Raw genomic sequence first — 19257 nt, forward strand, 5'->3', positions numbered from 1 at the left:
GAGTAGAGACAACAGATGCTCCTAATTTACTGACAAATTCATAGATAAACACAAACACATGCAAGCACAAACACACGTGAATGGCTCGGCAGACAGACAGACAGACAGACAGACAGACAGACAGACAGACAGACAGACAGACAGACAGACAGACAGACAGACAGGCAAACAGACAGGCAAACAGTGAGCTAAAGGAATGGGTAAGGACAGGCCATACTCATTACAGTGACATTAGAATTACAAGGACAAGCTTCTGGTGATCAGTCAGGGCCTGAAGTGCAGAGGGAATCTAGAACAGTCAATGTTTAGTGTGTGTGTGTGTTCTGTTGTGTGTGTGAGAGCGTGTGCATGTGTACATTACCACAAATTTACCAGACCACACCTAAACAGCTACAGTTGAAGTCGGAAGTTCACATACACCTTAGCCAAATACATTTAAACTCAGTTTTTCACAATTCCTGACATTTAATCCTAGTAAAAATTCCCTGTCGTAGGTCAGTTAGGATCACCACTTTATTTTAAGAATGTGAAATGTCAGAATAATAGTAGAGAGAATGATTTATTACAGCTTTTATTTCTTTCATCACATTCCCAGTGGGTCAGAAGTTTACATACACTCAATTAGTATTTGGTAGCATTGCCTTTAAATTGTTTAACTTGGCTCAAACGTTTCAGGATGCCTTCCACAAGCTTCCCACAATAAGTTGGGTGAGTTTTGGCCCATTCCTCCTGACAGAGCTGGTGTAACTGAGTCAGGTTTGTAGGCCTCCTTGCTCGCAATCGCTTTAACAGTTCTGCCCACAAATTTTCTATTGGATTGAGGTCAGGGCTTTGTGATTGCCACTCCAATATCTTGACTATCTTGTCCTTAAGCCATTTTGCCAGTATGTTTGGGGTCCTTGTCCATTTGGAAGACCCATTTGCGACCAAGCTTTAACTTCCTGACTGATGTCTTGAGATGTTGCTTCAATATATCCACATAATGTTCCTTCCTCATGATGACATCTATTTTGTGAAGTGCAACAGTCCCTCCTGCAGCAAAGTACCCCCACAACATGATGCTGCCACCCCTGTGCTTCATGGTTGGGATGGTGTTCTTCGGCTTGCAAACCTCCCCCTTTTTCCTCCAAACATAACAATGGTCATTATGGACAAACAGTTCTATTTTTGTTTCATCAGACCAGAGGACATTTCTCCAAAAAGTACAATATTTGTCCCCATGGGCAGTTGCAAACCGTAGTCTGGCTTTTTTATGGCGGTTTTGGAGCAGTGGCTTCTTCCTTGCTGAGCGGCCTTCCAGGTTATGTCGATATAGGACTCGTTTTACTGTGGATATAGATCCTTTTGTACCTGTTTCCTCCAGCATCTTCACAAGGTCCTTTGCTGTTGTTCTGGGATTGATTTGCACTTTTCGCACCAAAGTACGTTCATCTCTAGGAGACAGAACGCGTCTCCTTCCTGAGCGGTATGAGGGCTGTGTGGTCCCACGGGGTTTATACTTGTGTACTATTGTTTGTACAGATGAACGTGGCACCTTCAGGTGTTTGGAAATTGCTCCCAAGGATGACTTGTGGAGGTGTACAATTTTAGGTCTTGGCTGATTTCTTTAGATTTTCCTATGATGTCAAGCAAAGAGGCACTGAGTTTGAAGGTAGGCCTTGAAATACATCCACAGATACACCTCCAATTGACTCAAATGATGTCAATTAGCCTATCAGAAGCTTCTTATGCCATGACATAATTTTCTGGAATTTTCCAAGCTGTTTAAGGGCACAGTCAAGTTAACTTCTGATAATTAATTAGATAATTCTAAGCGAAATAATCTGTCCGTAAACAATTGTTGGAAAAAGTACTTGTGTCATGCACAAATTAGATCTCCTAACCAACTGCCATTAAAATACAAATTTTAATGACCCCAACCTAAGTGTATGTAAGCCCCCTATTCTCTACGTATATACACCCCTATTCTCTATGTATACAACCCCCTATTCTCTATGTATACAGCCCCCTATTCTCTACGTATACATCCCCCTATTCTCTATGTATATAGCCCACTATTCTCTACGTATATAACTCCCTATTCTCTACGTATATACACCCCTATTCTCTATGTATACAGCCCCCTATTCTCTATGTATACAGCCCCCTATTCTCTATGTATTTAGCCCCCTATTCTCTACGTATACAGCCCCTTATTCTCTATGTATATAGCCCCCTATTCTCTATGTATATAACTCCCTATTCTCTATGTATACAGCCCCCTATTCTCTATGTATACAGCCCCCTATTCTCTATGTAAACTCAGCAAAAAAAAGAAACATCCTCTCACTGTCAACTGCATTGAGCAGCACAGAACGAGCAGCATGGCTGGTGGCATTGTCATGCTGGAGGGTCATGTCAGGATGAGCCTGCAGGAAGGGTACCACATGAGGGAGGAGGATGTCTTCCCTGTAACGCACAGCATTGAGATTGCCTGCAATGACAACAAGCTCAGTCCGATGATGTTGTACAGTACAGGCCTCGGTGTAACACTCATTTCTTCGATGATAAACGCGAATCCGACCATCACCCCTGGTGAGACAAAACCGCGACTCGTCAGGGAAGAGCACTTTTTGCAAATCTTGTCTGGTCCAGCGATGGTGGGTTTGTGCCCATTGGCGACGTTGTTGCCGGTGATGTCTGGTGAGGACCTGCCTTACAACAGGTTTACGAGCCCTCCGTCCAGCCTCTCTCAGCCTATTGCGGACAGTCTGAGCACTGATGGAGGGATTGTGCGTTCCTAGTGTAACTCGGGCAGTTTTTGTTGCCATTCTGTACCTGTCCCGCAGGTGTGATGTTCGGATGTACCGATCCTGTGCGGGTGTTGTTACATGTGGTTTGCCACTGCAAGGACGATCAGCTGACCGTCCTGTCTCCATGTAGCGCTGTCTTAGGCGTCTCACAGTTCGGACATTGCAATTTATTGCCCTGGCCACATCTGCAGTCCTCATGCCTCCTTGCAGCATGCCTAACACAGAACACAAACCGGCTGCGCAGGTGCGCCATCGTGCATAAATGTATTTTGTCCCCCCACACCAAACACGATCACGACACGCAGGTTAAAATATCAAAACAAACTCTGAACCAATTATATTAATTTGGGCACAGGTCGAAAAACATTAAACATTTATGGCAATTTAGCAAGCTAGCTTGCACTTGTTAGCTAATTTGTCCTATTTAGCTAGCTTGCTTTTGCTAGCTAATTTGTACTGGAATATAAACATTGAGTTGTTATTTTACCTGAAATGCACAAGGTCCTCTACTCCACCAATTTATCCACACATAAGACGGTCAACCGTCATCTCTCATCCTTCCAGGCTTTTTCTTCTCTTGACTTTATATTGCGATTGGCAACTTTCATCAATTAGTTGCATTACCGCCACTGACCTTGTTCGTCTTCAGTCGCCCACGTGGGTATAACCAATGAGGAGATGGCACGTGGGTACCTGCTTCTATAAACCAATGAGGAGATGGGAGAGGCAGGATTTGCAGCGCGATCTGCGTCAGAAATAGAACTGACTTCTATTTTAGCCCTTGGCAAGGCAGACGCTTGTTGGTGCGCGCGAGCAGTGTGGGTGCAATAATTGAATAATATAGATATCTAAATTTATTTTGCAATATAGATTTCTAAATTTATTTCAAATTTTATTTTGGTGTAGTCAGCCTGTAAGGCACGTTCACGCAGATGAGCAGGGACCCTGGGCATCTTTCTTTTGGTGTTTTTCAGAGTCAGTAGAAAGGCATCTTTAGTGTCCTAAGTTTTCATAACTGTGACCTTAATTGTCTACCGTCTGTAAGCTGTTGGTGTCTTAACGACCGTTCCACAGGTGCATGTTCATTAATTGTTAATGGGTCATTGAACAAGCATGGGAAACAGTGTTTAAACCCTTTACAATCTGCAAAGTTATTTGGATTTTTACGAATTAGGGACGTTTCTGTTTTTGCTGAGTTTATATAGCCCCCTATTCTCTATGTATATATAGGGAATAGGGTGACAGAAGGACGTAGCCCAACTTATTGCAATCCCTCCATGTCATGAACCAGAGTCTAATAGATGTTTCAATCCTTTGAAGGGCGGGTGAACAATCACAGCTAATACACCACTGCACATCCTCAATACTGGGACACAGCGGGCCTGGAGACGGGATAAGAAGTATGGATAGAGCCTGAATGGCTAGTCCAACTCCACATCTCAAAGACACATGTGTATGTGCTATCCCACACATGCACAAACACACATGTGCATGCACCCACACGCACCCCACAAACTACCTCCCCACACACATTTACATTTTAGTCATTTTGCAGAAGCTCTTATCCAGAGCGACTTACAGGAGCAATTAGGGTTAAGTGCCTTGCTCAAGGGCACGTCGACAGATTTTTCATCTAGTCAGGTCGGGGATTGGACCCGGCGACCTCTCGGTTACTGGCCCAACACTCTTAACAGCTAGGCTACCTGCCTACACACACACACACACACACACACACACACACACACACACACTGCCCAGCTGTGCGTCTTCCCTTTCGGATCTAAAGGGGAGGGGAATGTCCAGTGGATCAGCAGTGCAGGTGTCAGAACTGGCCCTACCTCAAGAGACACTGGCAGTATCCCAAATGGCACCCTATTCCCTAGTGCACTACTTTTGACCAGGGTTCATGAAGGAAACAGGGTGCCTTTTTGGTCAAAACTAGTGCACTATGTAGGAGAATGGGGTGCCGTTTGAGGAGCAGCCACTGCCTTGGTATTTAGAGGGATTCATTCGGGGTGAGAAGGCCTGGGAAGGAATGGAGGGATTCACAGCCCAAAGTCAAGCATGGCCCAGCTCACAGGATCAGCGCCAGACAGATGGAGAGAAGGACAGAGAGAGAGAGAGGGAGAGAAAGAGGGAGAGAGAGAGAGAGAGCGAGAGCGAGAGAAAGAGAGAGAGCGAGCGAAAGAGAGAGAGTAAATGAAAGAGAAGAAACAGAGAGAGATCCAAGATCCTGCCAAATCTGCCGAGGCGTCGGAGGAATGACATCCACATTAGAACGTCGACTAAAAGAGTGCGGCGGCCGGGTTCCTTTCTATTGGGCCATAAAAGGCTTATTACGGATCTGGTTCTGTGGAGAGAAGAGGAAAGCCAGAGACACGGTGGGTGCATTAAACACGCCGTGTGCGCATCTGGCTGTCTGTTATCCGTTCTGCAGCCCAGAGGTGAACTGCACTTAAACCCGGAGCTCTTTTATGACGGCCCGCTGGCATTATGAGAACATTAGTATCACGTGGGGGGGGGGGGTCTATGATAATATACACACAAGCACACACATTCACGCACGCACACACACAGGCATCATTATTAGCACGCGGCCATGCAGGCGAGGCCAGGGAGACGATAGGAGCCCTGGTATCCTCAGGAGTGACGATCACTGTCAGCCTATGATCTACACACACTCTCCAGACAACGTTATGGGGCTGGGATGATGATGATGATAACATTAAAGTAAATACTGTGGATTCTACAGGTAGAGTAAGTACATTTCACAGAACAGTATCAAGAAGAGAGAGTTTTCCCCTTGCTGACGAAGGAATAGGAAAAACTCCTGGCCCTCCGTAAAAGACACTCGCGGACACTTTTCCAGGCAAAGATTCAGCCTGGTCCTAGACTCATGGAGATTATCTATTGATTATGCTTTATACAGGGGGACAAGTCCCTAAGTGACTTACAAACTAATTCAGTGGTAGTTGCCTTACTAGCCTACCACCACCAGAGTAGTGTTCTAAAATTCCGGCCACTTTCCTAAAATTCCCAGAAATCCAGGTTAAAAGATTCTTGGAATCAGAATGCAATATCAAGGAAATCCAACCATCCTCCAAATAGGATTTCTGAAAAACATTGGTTAAAAGTAGTGCACTATAGGGTGCCATTTGGTTGTGTTGCCGTGTCAGTGTCCATATTAACCACAGGCCTCTGATCAGCAGCAGTGACAGTGCCATATAAAGACCAATTACTCAACTCCAGACACTCAACACAGCCACAGCAGCACCATTCATATCCAACGGAAATGAGTAAAACATGGAGAGACTGGGATGGCTGGCCAGCATTCGTCCTCTCTCTCTCGTTTCCTTGCTCGCTCTCTCTCTCTCTCTTCCCCTCGTTTCCTTCCACTCACTCGCTCTCAATCTTTCTTTCTGCCTCCTCTATTCCTCCTCTCTTTCTCACTCCCTACCTCGTATCTACTCCCCTCGTCTCTCTATTTTCTCTCTACATCCCTTTCTCATCCGCCCTCTCACTCTTTAGTGTCACGTCGCAAAAATACTTCCAATAGTTCCACTGGGTATTGGCCCATGCAGCATACAGCTAGCTCAGTTGTGTGTGTGTGTGTGTGTGTGTGTGTGTGTGTGTGTGTGTGTGTGTGTGTGTGTGTGTGTGTGTGTGTGTGTGTGTGTGTGTGTGTGTGTGTGTGTGTGTCTGTCTGTCTGTCTGTCTGTCTGTCTGTCTGTCTGTCTGTCTGTGTGTCTGTCTGTGAATTGGATGTTAAGGATGTCTTTCACAGGCCTGTGCAGCAGAGTGAGGTGGGTGGTTCCGAAATGATGAATGGCTGTCATACCCTTTTTATATGTTTCCTGTGAAGCGCACACACAAACACACACACAACTAATTGCACACACACACACACACACACACACACACACACACACACACACACACACACACACACACACACACACACACACACACACACACACACACACACACACACACACACCTAATTGCACGCACGCACACACACTCTCTCTAACACACACGCACACACCTACACCTACACTCACAAACTATCTCTCTCGCTCTCACACACTCTCCCTCTCTTTCTCAAATTAAAAAACAAAGGGTCTGACAGCCAGGCCTGACCCTAAACACTCCCCAGTGATTTCTCTCTGCACAATTTCAGCCGCTTACATATGGTTCACAATAACACTCCTCAAAAGACAGTGTAATGTACAGTGTATTTGGAAAGTATTCAGACCCCTTGACTTTTCCCACGTTTTGTTACATTACAGCCTTATTCTAAAATGGATTAAAATGTTTTTTCCCCCCCTCATCAATCTACACACAACACCCCATAATGACAAAGCAAAAACAGGTTTTTAGAAATGTTTGCAAAAAAAAAATGAAATATCACATTTACATAAGTATTCAGACCCTTTACTCAGTACTTTTTTGAAGCACCTTTGGCAGCGATTACAGCCTCGAGTCTTCTTTGGTATGACGCTACAAGCTTGGCACACCTGTTTTGGGGAGTTTCTCCTATTCTTCACTGCAGATCCTCTCAAGCTCTGTCAGCTTGGATGGGAGCATCACTGCACAGCTATTTTAAGGTCTCTCCAGAGATGTTTGATCGGGTTCAAGTCCGGGCTGAAGCCACTCCTGCGCTGTCTTGGCTGTGCTTAAGGTCGTCTGAGGTCCTGAGGTTTCCTCCAGACGTGATGCTTGCATTCAGGCCAAAGAGTTCAATCTTGGTTTCATCAGACCAGAGAATCTTGTTTCTCATGGTCTGAGAGTGCTTTAGGTTGTCACGCCCTGGCCATAGAGAGTCACGCCCTGGCCATTTGTTGGCAACATTTAAAAATAAAGGGAAAATGTACGCTAACCACGCTGCACCTTGGTCCTGTCATTTCCACCCCGACGACGATCGTGACAGAACTACCCACCACAAACGGACCAAGCGGCGTGGCCGGGAGGAGCAGCGTTTTATGGAGGAATGGACATGGGAGGAGATCTTGGAAGGCAAGGGACCCTGGGCAAAGGCTGGAGATTATCGCCGTCCAAAGCAGGTGGAAGCAGCGAGGAAAGCGGAGGCAGCGAGGAAAAGGGCCCAGGATTACACAGGGTCACGGCTGGCACGAAAGACCGGGAGGCCACTCCCCAAAATCTTTTGGGGGGGCAGGGTGGCAGGGTCAGGATTCAGACCTGAGCCAACACCTCGTGCTTACCGTAAGGAGCGTGGTACTGGTCAGGCACCGTGTTATGCGGTGGAGCGCACGGTGTCTCCAGTGCGCGTTCACAGCCCGGTGATCTACATTCCAGCTTCCCGCATCGGCCGGGCTAGAGTGGGCATCCAGCCACGACAGATGGTGCCGGCTCAGCGCACTGTGTCTCCGGTGCGTCTGCACAGCCCAGTGCGTCCTGTGCCAGCGCCCCGCCTTTGCCGGTCGAAGTTAACCATCCAGCCAGGACGGGTTGTGCAGGCTCTACGCTCGAGACCTCCAGTGCACCTCAACGGCCCAGTGTATCCGGTGCCTACTCCAAGAACCAAGCCTCCAGTATGTCTCCCCAGCCTGGTGAGTCCTGTGCCTGCTCCCAGAACCAGGCCTCCTGTATGTCTCCCCAGCCTGGTATGCCCTGTGGCAGCTCCACGCACCAGGCTGCCTATACGTATCCTCACTCCAGTGATGATCCATGGCACGAAGCCTCCAGTGATGATCCATGGCACGAAGCCTTCAGTGATGATCCACGGCACGAAGCCTCCAGTGATGATCCCTGGCATGAAGCCTCCAGTGATGATCCATGGCACGAAGCCTCCAGTTATGGTCCATGGCCCGGAGCCTGCAATGAGGATCCATGGCACGAAACCTCCAGTACCGATCCGCAGTCCGGAGCCTCCAGCGACGGTCCCCGGTCCGGAGCCTCCAGCGATGGTCCTCGGTCCGGAGCCTCCAGCGGCGGCCCCAGTCCGGGGCTTGCAACAAGGGCCCCCAGTCCGGGGCCTGCAACGAGGGTCCCCAGTCCGGGGCCTGCAGCGAGGGTCCCCAGTCCAGAGGCACCACCAAAGTGGGGGGAGCCAGAGGTGGAGAGGGGTCTGCGTCCCGCACCGGAGCCGCCACCGAAGTAGATGCCCACCCGGACCCTCCCCTATAGAGTCAGGTTTTGCGACCCGAGTCCGCACCTTTGGGGGGGGGGGGGGGGGGGGGGGGGGGGGGGTACTGTCACGCCCTGGCCATAGAGAGGCTTTTATTCTCTATTTTGGTTAGGCCAGGGTGTGACTAGGGTGGGAATTCTAGTTTCTTTATTTCTATGTTTTCTGTTTCTATGTTTTGGACGGGTATGGTTCTCAATCAGGGACAGCTGTCTATCGTTGTCTCTGATTGGGAGTCATACTTAGGCAGCCTGTTTTTCCGCCTTAGTTGTGGGTAGTTGTCTTCGTTAATGCATGTATAGCCTTACGGAGCTTCACGTTTGTTAAGTTGTTCATTGTTTTGTTGGCGACATTTAAAAATAAAGGGAAAATGTACGCTCACCACGCTGCACCTTGGTCCTGTCATTTCCACCCTGACGACGATCGTGACATAGGTGCCTTTTGGCAAACTCCAAGCGGGCTGTCATGTGCCTTTAACTGAGGAGTGGCTTCCGCCTGGCCACTACCATAAATGCCTGATTGGTGGAGTCCTGCAGAGATGGTTGTCCGTCTGAGAGGTTCTCCCATTTCCACAGAAGAACTCTGGAGCTCTTTTAGAGTGACCAACAGGTTCTTGGTCACCTCCCTGACCAAGACCCTTCTCCCCCAATTACTCAGTTTGGCCAGGAAGACCAGCTCTAGGAAGAGCTTATACAATTTAAGAAGAATGGTGGAGGCCACTGTGTTCTTGTGGACCTTCAATGCTGCAGAATTATTTTGGTAGCCTTCCTCAGATCTGTGCCTCGACACAGTCTCGGAGCTCTACGGACAATTCCTTGGACCTCGTGGCTTGGTTTTTGCTCTGACATTCACTGTCAAATGAGGGACCTTATATAGACAGGTGTGCGCCTTTCCAAATCATGTCCAATCAATTGAATTTACCACGGGTGGACTCCAATCACCTGTTTTCGCTTTGTCATTATAGGGTATTGTGTGTAGATTGATGAGGAATTTGCATTACATTTTATTTAATCAATTTTAGAATAAGGCTGTAACGTACATTTTTGGGGGAAAAAGTCAAGGGGTCTGAATACTTTCCTAATGCACTGTATACACGGCTCAGATGATGAAATATGCGTGTTTGAGAGGCGCTCGCCTACAGTAATAACATGGGCCTGAAGTAGTGGGAGAAATGGCGGCTAGTCTGATGCGTATGGGGTGTGTGTGTGTGTACGGGGGGGTCCCGTGTAGCTCAGTTGGTAGAGCATGGCGCTTGCAACGCCAGGGTTGTGGGTTCGATTCCCACGGGGGACCAGTACAAAAAAGTATGAATGTATGTACTCACTACTGTAACACACTGCTAAATGACTACAATGCAATTATCTGCACAGGAGTCATTACTGTACTGTGATCAGCCATTAGCAGTGTGTTTACTCTATACATGACAGGTTGTCTGTGTAAGGACTGTACTAGAATCAGCCACTAACCTGCAGCACCAGCTGGAGTCGAGCCTTGGCCTGTTCTGCAGGTGTCTGCAAGAGAGGGGAGAAAGAATCTTCAGAATCACACTTTAACATTTTATTATGTATTTTTATTTCTTCCTTACTATTATTTTTCAAGTTCGGGACAATATAGGATATTCAATTAATACGGGGGGGAAATTGTGTTATATTTTTTATATATCTGAAATATTCTCTGGTGTGAACATTTAGCATTTAACTTGCCTTATGTATAAATAGCTTTTTTCAGTCATGTGGTTATTAGTTATTTGGAGTACAATGACAACACCTCTATGGACCTTGGAACTCGACGGAGGAGCATTATCTGTGGGTTTCAGACGAGAGTCAGCAGATGTTGACTGTGTGTGTGTGTCTGTGTGTCTGTGTGTGTGTGTGTGTGTGTGTGTGTGTGTGTGTGTGTGTGTGTGTGTGTGTGTGTGTGTGTGTGTTTGTTTCAGACGAGAGTCAACAGATCAGCACACAGGGGGTAGAGCATCTGCAGCACCACCGAATTAAAAAAAAAAACTTTTCTCTCTCTGAAAAGTGAAGCACTCAAGGGGTATGAAAGAAAAAATGAAATAAAAGGCGCCAGCAACAAGTCTTTCGAGAGACGGAAAACAGAGAGCATTTAAGTGGGATGAGAGATAAAGAGTCATGATAGCTCTGTCCTGTAGTGTGTGTGTGCGCGTGAATGTGTACGTTCGGCACACATGTGGGTGCGTGTGTGCGCTTACGTATGCATAGGTGTGTGTGAGTGCGTGTCAGTGTGCGCCTACTGATTTGACAGCTGTATCGGGAGGCGGGCTGAGCAGCGTTTTGACATGCCTCAAAAGGCCCGGGTGTAATTCCAATATCTCTGCTATTAGATTTGAGGAGTCTTAATTGTCAAGGAAGAATGATAGTCATCGGGGTGGAAGCGTTATACAGCCCGGGCCGCCGCCTCAGATTGCAATTGCTCTCTAGGAAGCAAGGCACACGCACGCACACACACTGTAGGATTAGAGGAGAAATTAAATGCTAATGGTAGGAAATTTGAATGTGGTGCCTGGGAATATCATTTAGATGGCGAGGGAGGCGCGGGCCCCACCGCTGACAGCCCGCCTCATCCCGCATAAATTTGATTTATCAAACTGTAAACTTGTCACTTCGTAAAAACGTCACTTTTCGTGGCAGCCGGGAAAATATAATGACCCCCTTTAATGTAAAAGTGTCACTCGGCTGTGTCTTAGATGACAAACACGTCAACCTCGTCTTTCTTTCCGTCTAACCTCCCCCCGCCGCTTGATATAAAGACACATCGTATTCCCCACCTTTTAAAAAACACGGGTTCGTCGCCGAGTGGGTCTTTGAGAGTGGCGGGGTGCAGGGTTTTGTTCCCGTTGGTGGAGGTGACAGTGCGGATCAAACTCAGTAGGACTGGGGACTGTCAGACAGCTGTAATTATCAATCAGACTGGGAGAGATGACTGAGTGACAGGAGAACACCCAGGGCCCTCACACGCATACCCAGATTCACACCTCCCACCACACACACACACACACACACACACACACACACACACACACACACACACACACACACACACACACACACACACACACACACACACACACACACACACACACACACACACACACCAGTGTTGCAAAAAAAAATTGGGGGTAAAAACGAAAACACGAAGCAGAACTTTCTGGTCCTTTAAAAACCTACTGTATGTAAAATATTGTGTGCTATAGAGCTTGGGAAATAAATGGGACTTTGAATGACACCAAAATGTTTGTTTTCCTAAAGAAGTTAAATTCGCTTCGTGTTTTGTTTCCTTGCCACGATACTAACAAGTATCACGTTAGCCTGGTCTAGTCCCCCTTCGCCATCCAGTACAACAGTGATTACAATAACACTCCGTCTTGGTGTATAACAAACAGTCGGCAGAAACATCACAGAGCTTAAGTGGTCCCGGATAATAGTGGTGCATTGCAATCATCTTAGTTACAGTTTATTATGAAATGTACCCCCCTAATTACATTTGCATTTGCTTACACTGCCCCCCAGGCTTCTGCCATATAACACCGTGTGTATTTACACACGGGGGAGAAAAGAAAAGAGAAATGATATGAAGAAAAGCCGGGCCCCTGTTTGTTTCGTAACGTGACAAATGGCGAGCGTTATACAACGGTTAAATAAACATGTCAAATGATGAAAATGGTGCCCGTGCCAAGAAAGCCCTTGGCTAGGCACCGCGCGGCAAATTATTCCAGTCGAGTTACAATCAAAGTGGCTCGATGGCCAGGAGAACAGAGACACTGACAGAGAGAGAGCGGGAGAGAGAAAGAGAGACAGAGGGGGAAAGAGAGGGAGAGAGAGAGCGAGACAGAAAGGCAGACAGAGAGAGAGAGAGAGAGAGAGAGAGAGAGAGAGAGAGAGAGAGAGAGAGAGAGAGAATGAGAGAGCTATACTGACCAAGACACAAAGTAGGCCTAAACGACGCACACGACCAGACATGCCTATAAACACAAACCAACATATCAAGCCGACATTCTACTACACAGCCAACGGAATCCAATAGTTTCATACAGTACACATTTGTATTGTTTATGTGAAGGGACTGTCTAAAACAAAATGACCTTGTATCAAAACGTAATAGTTAATTGAACACTGAGGGATATACAGGATCAGCTCAAATAATCAAAGAGAAACGACAGTCCATCATTACTTGAAGACATGAAGGCCAGTCAATCTGGAACATGTCAAGAACTTTGAACGTTTCTTCAAGTGCAGTCGCAAAAGCAAATCAAGCGCTATGATGAAACTGGCTCTCACGAGGACCGCCACAGGACAGGAAGACCCAGAATTACCTCCGCTGCAGAGGATAAGTTCATTAGAGTTACCAGCCTCAGAAATTGCAGCCCAAATAAATTATTCACAGAGTTCAAGTAACAGACATGTCAACATCAACTGTTCAGAGGAGACTGTGTGAATCAGGCCTTCATGGTCAAATTGCTGGAGAGAAAAAAACACTACTAAAAGACACCAATAAGAAGAAGAAACTTGCTTGGGCCAAGAAACACCAGCAATGGACATCAGACCGGTGGAAATCTGTCCTTTGTTCTGATGAATCCAAATTTGAGATTTTTGGTTCCAACCGCCGTGTCTTTGTGAGACACAGAGTAGGTGAACGGATGACCTCTGCATGTGTGGTTCCCACCGTGAAGCATGGAGGAGGAGGTGTGATGGTGCTTTGCTGGTGACACTGTCTGTGATTTATTTAGAATTCAAGGCACACTTAACCAGCATGGCTATCACAGCATTCTGCAGCTGTACGCCATCCCATCTGGTTTGAGCTTAGTGGGACTATCATTTGTTTTTCAACAGGACAATGACCCAACACACCTCCAGGCTGTGTAAGGGCTATTTGACCAAGGAGTGATGGAGTGCTGCATCAGATGACCTGGCCTCCACAATCACCCTCCCTCAACCCAATTGAGATGGTTTGGGATGAGTTGGGCCGCAGTGTGAAGGAAAAGCAGCCAACAAGTGCTCAGCATATGTGGGAACTGCTTCAAGACTGCTCGAAAACTTTCTCGTGAAGCTGGTTGAGAGAATGCCAAGAGTGTGCAAAGCTACTTTGAAATATCTCAAATATAAAATATATTTTGATTTGTTTAACACTTTTGTGGTTACTACATGACTCCATATGTGTTTTTTCATAGTTTTGATGATTTTTGGTTCCACTGTGTCCACTGTCTGGCCTGGGTAAAGCACAAACCACAGGCTCTTCTGTGTCTGTATTCCACACAAACAGACAGCCAATGAACGAAAGCGAATGAGAACGAGAGAGAGTAAGAGAACGAGAGAATGAGCGAGAACAGATGAGAGAGAGCGATTCATTCTGCGTAATTCATTAACAATTAAAAAAAAGCTTTAATTGTCCTCCCCAGAGGCAGCGCTCGCTTCGCCTCCCAAACTTCCAAACTTCCAGCTGGGTCCCTGCGATGCCCGCTGCATCTGAAGTGGATTTGCCCTTCAATTAGACTCTCTCCAATCAAACGGCAATAAAACAAACAGTAGAAAGAAATCACAGGAAAAAAGGGAGGAAAAAAGAGGTAGAGTAGCCTGGTTTGTCCCCCTCTCTCTCCCTCCTTCTCAGAGGGGCCGCAGGAGCGAGTGTGAATGTGTGTGTGTGTGTGTGTGTGTGTGTGTGTGTGCATTGCCCCCCCCCAAGAGAAAAAGTTGCACTTCTCCTCCTCACAACTCCCCGCAGATGAAAAGAAGGAGGGGGGAGAGAGAGAGCGAGACGGAGAGCGAAAAAGAAAATAAGAGGCTTTCATGCCGTTTTAATGGTTGTCTGATTGTTGTTATTGTCATTTCAAATGGGGCGACGCCATCTGACGGCCTGATCAGATCCTCGTTTGATTGACAGGTGCCCGGGAGAACAGTCCTGCTGTGACCCGCCTCTCACAGGTACACACATCCTCTCTGTTAGAGAGCACACATCTAACCTGCCTCTCACACACACACACACACACACACACACACACACACACACACACACACACACACACACACACACACACACACACACACACACACACACACACACACACACACACACACACACACACACACACACACAAAACCCCCCACAGATAAATAATCACCACATTAAACACATCAATAGAATCCTATATAGAAACAAGTTCAATAGATGAAACCTTGTCATGTGAAGACCTGGATTAGATGTATAGGCGTCACTTTGACTTAGTTCAGGTTTTCGTTACTTTAGGGCTCGAGGTACAGCTAACAACCACTTTAGATAGCTACTGCATGTTAAACAACAACAAAATGTGTCTACAACGTCAACTAAAGCGAATAGATAGTGTGTTAGTGTGAGGGCAGGGAGGAGGATGGTGTGTGTGTGTACTTGCACCTGTGTACGTCCAGGTGTAGGGGCCTAAATGAGGACCTGGTAGACCTGGTAGAGGCCTCTCTCTCTCTGCTGCTCCTCCAGCCTCCCTCCCTCTAGTCCATTATCTCCACAGACAGAGGACACTGATCCGCTCGGCAGCCTAAGCCAATTACACACACACTCATCATCAGGCTCACGTGTCATCAGGTTTGCACCTCTCTCACCAAACGTGTCTCTCTCTCTCCCGCCCTCTCTAGGCCTGTCTGACGTGAGGCCCTCAGTCACAGCAATGGGGATTTCTCTCCACGGTCTCACCGGATCATCTGGCTGACCGTAGACAGACAGTGCAAGGTCCTTTATCCCTCCCTAAATTCCCACTACCTCCCCTCTCTCTTCTTCAGTCCCACCCCTCGCTCTATCACTCTATCCCTTTCCTCTATCTCTATCCCACCCCTCTCTCTCCCACCCCTCTCTCTTCTCTTCTACCAACAACAATCATTTCTCTTCTTCTATCCCTCCCCTATTTATCTCTCTGTTCTTCTCACCCATAGACAATTATTCAGTCTCCTGGCAAATCGACCAGACGGCCAAAAACTACCAGGTAGAATCTCAACAGGCACCCTACTTCCTATGTAGTGCACTACTTTTGATCATAGGGTGCCATGACCTTACATTTACATTCTAGTCAGTTAGCAGACGCTCTTATCCAGAGTGGTTAAGTGCCTTGGTCAAGGGCACATCAACAGATTGTTCACTTAGTCGGCTTGGGGATTCGAACCAGTGACCTTTCGGTTACTGTGCTCTTAACCACTAGGCTACCTGCCGCCCCATGTGTCTTGGCATGCGTCTTGGCATGAGTCTTGTGCGAACACCTCAAGCCTTTAAGGTCACTAGATTGTTAGGTCTTCAGTTCACACAGTTTACTCGAAAGACACAATCCAAATATGAATATTATTATACTATAATATTATTCTTCCGCTTTTATATTTTACTGTATGTACAGGTAACTGCCTAAATAACGGAAACACTTGAGTAGAAGTATATTGAAAGCAGGTGCTTCCACACAGGTGTGGTTCCTGAGTTAATTAAGCAATTAACATCCCATCATGCTTAGGGTCATGTATAAAAATGCCGGGCAGGCCATTATTTTAGCTACCATGGCTATGTCACCATCCACAGGGCATGAGTGGTCACTGAATGGTTTGATGAGCATTCAAAATATTAAAACCATATGCCATGGACTCCACAAGGTGTCGAAAGAATTACACAGAGATGCTGGCCCATGTTGACTCCAATGCTTCCCACAGTTGTGCCAAGTTTGCTGGATGTCTTTTGGGTGGTGGACCATTCTAGATACAGACGGGAAACTGTTAAGTGTGAAAAACCCTGAAGCGTTTGATTTCTTGACACACTCAAAACGGTGCACCTGGCACCTACTACCATACCTCGTTCAAAGGCACTTCAATCTTTCGTCTTCCCCTTTCACCCTCAATGGCGCACACACACAATCCATGTCTCAAGGCTTAAAAATCCTTCTTTAACCTGTCTCCTCCCCTTCATCTACATTTATTAAAGTGGATTTAACAAGTGACATCAATAAGGGATCATAGCTTTCACCTAGACTCACCAGGTCAGTCTATGTTATGGAAAGAGCAGATGTTCATAATGTTTTGATCACTCAGTGTATACATCAGGACCATCTTAATCTCTATCTTTGGCCAGTCTGTTTTTAGACTTTTGGGACTATTTCATTGGTTCCATTGCACCAGCCAGGCAAGCTTAAACAGCTGGGTTACCACAAACTGTCTTGTCTTTCTTCCCTATCCACTCAGCCATCAAGGTTAGACTCTCTCTCTCTCGCACCCTCTCTCTCGCTCCCCCTCCCTCCCCCTCCTGTAACGGATAGACACCTCCACCGCCAGTCCAGTCTGCCACACCACTTCCTCTGTCTCCCTCTGTCAGTCCTTTCTATTAGACGATATTCAATTCCAGCCATTCCACTTGGCAGGGGAAAGAGTGGAGTGAGAGAGGGCGGGGGGGGGGGGGGGGGGGGGGGGCTGGTCTTGATCAGTCGAGCACTGGAGTCAGCAGAAGTCATAACCTATCACACCCCACCTTCCCTTCGACAGGCCCGAGAAGAGAGCAGAGAGGGAGGGGAAGAGAAGAGAAGAAAAGACGACCACTTTATCTCAACCACACTTGCACCTCCAAATCACCTGATGACACGTCATAATCTAATACCGGACTACATGTGTCCATAACACACACACACAACAAGCCCATGCGTACACAATCACTAGAACATACATGCACATAATATACACACTCGGGTGTCCTGCATTTATCTCCTGTTTTGTTTCTCTCAATTTTCTTCATTCTTGTCTTCTGTTGTGCAGTAGCCTATTTGTGAATCAATCAGACCTATTATTGTATTCCTGATGCGTGTATCAATTTTGTATTTTTACCTGGTTTTTAAGTATTTAAATATTGTGAGTATGTTTGACACATAACCACAAATTCACGTAGTCTACAGTTAGGATGTAACAGTTGATTAACAAAGACACCCATTTACATACAAAAAGAAGAACATAAAAGATATACTCCCAAAACGTCAAACATACTCACAATACTTATAAACTAGCTCCAACTAAAAAAGAGGATTACATTTGATACACTCAGCATGAACACAATGAATAGCTCTGATTGAGTGACAAATATACTGCTGCACAACAGGCAACAAGAACAGAGACAATTGAGACAAACAAAACAGGACACAAATGAAGGACACCCATAGTGTTCAATCCCAAATAGCACCCTATTCCCTAGTGCACTACTTTTGACCAGGGCCGTATGTCTCTAGTCGAGAGTAGGGCACTATATAAGGAGCAGGGTACCATTAGGGAAGCAGACCAGAGGGTATCAGGAACCATCGAAATGATAATAAAATGACTCAGTCTATATAAGACAAAGGCCAAATGGTTGTATTCGTAAAGAACCGATGCCAAATCCCCTCTAACCACAATGACCCCTTGATTGCTTTTTATTTATTTGTTTATTTATTCATCTCATTCGATTTTTAAAAAAGTTGTCATTTAAAAAAAAGTTTTTTTTCATTTGTTGCCCCCGAAACCCGGCCAGCCGCCCTGTGCTCGAAAGAACAAGAAAAAAGTAAAACAGCACCCCTTGAAAATGTAATATTCCTGTTTTTAATATTGAGGTCTATAAGATCAGGGCAGAGATGAGGTTCCTTGGCAATATGTTTATATACTTTATAAATATGAAAACAAATCCCTGCCTATCAGCGGTCGAGCCTTCGCACCCCTCTGCACCCCCGCCGAGACTCTCATCTTATATAAAAAATAATGTTGTATATGGATATACTTTTATATATAATCGCAATATGGAACCGGAGTCTCTTTTACCATGTGCCATACTTCAGGCTGGCGCTAACAGCATTTTATGGGCCGGGAGCTGTTCATCTTCACGTCTCTAGCAGGCATGAGCACTGCATAATAATGTCGTTTCCTGCCCCCAAATGTTATTTCACAGACCCCGGCTCATTTCTCAAACTTCACCACTTTTACAATTTCCAAAACTTTTATTCCTTTCATTATTAGGAACAAGATTTCATTACGTATTTAGAATGTAAACAAGCCTGAGTAATGACACCCTCCATCTCCCTGGAATCATTCCCACTGATGCCGGCCTCCCCGCCACGCTGGCCTCATCTTGCGTGCGTGTGCGCACATGGACGCAGGCGCACGCACACACACAGTGCTTGGGCCAAGATGGAACACAACAACATTAATTTACCACCCTGAGAGCGCGTGTGTGTGTGTCTGTATCCCCTCCGATAAAGGAGGTGTGGAAAAGTTTTATACTCAACTCAAATAAATCATGTAGAAGAAAAATGAGCAAATGTGCGGGCTAACTCAT

At 46.4% G+C, this 19257-nt stretch overlaps 1 protein-coding gene across 1 annotated transcript in view; it reads right to left on the reverse strand.

Moving 5' to 3' along the window:
* Nucleotides 1-19257, reverse strand: part of LOC120018691 (serine/Arginine-related protein 53-like) — a 170527-nt gene that overhangs the window by 64733 nt on the left and 86537 nt on the right. Inside the window, exon 6 of the mRNA XM_038961893.1 lies at nt 10404-10448. Within this exon, the coding sequence (XP_038817821.1) occupies nt 10404-10448 (45 nt within the window). The remainder of the gene's footprint in view (nt 1-10403; nt 10449-19257) is intronic.

Source organism: Salvelinus namaycush, chromosome 23 (genome assembly GCF_016432855.1).
Source record: "Salvelinus namaycush isolate Seneca chromosome 23, SaNama_1.0, whole genome shotgun sequence".
NCBI classification, from domain to species: Eukaryota; Metazoa; Chordata; class Actinopteri; order Salmoniformes; family Salmonidae; genus Salvelinus; species Salvelinus namaycush.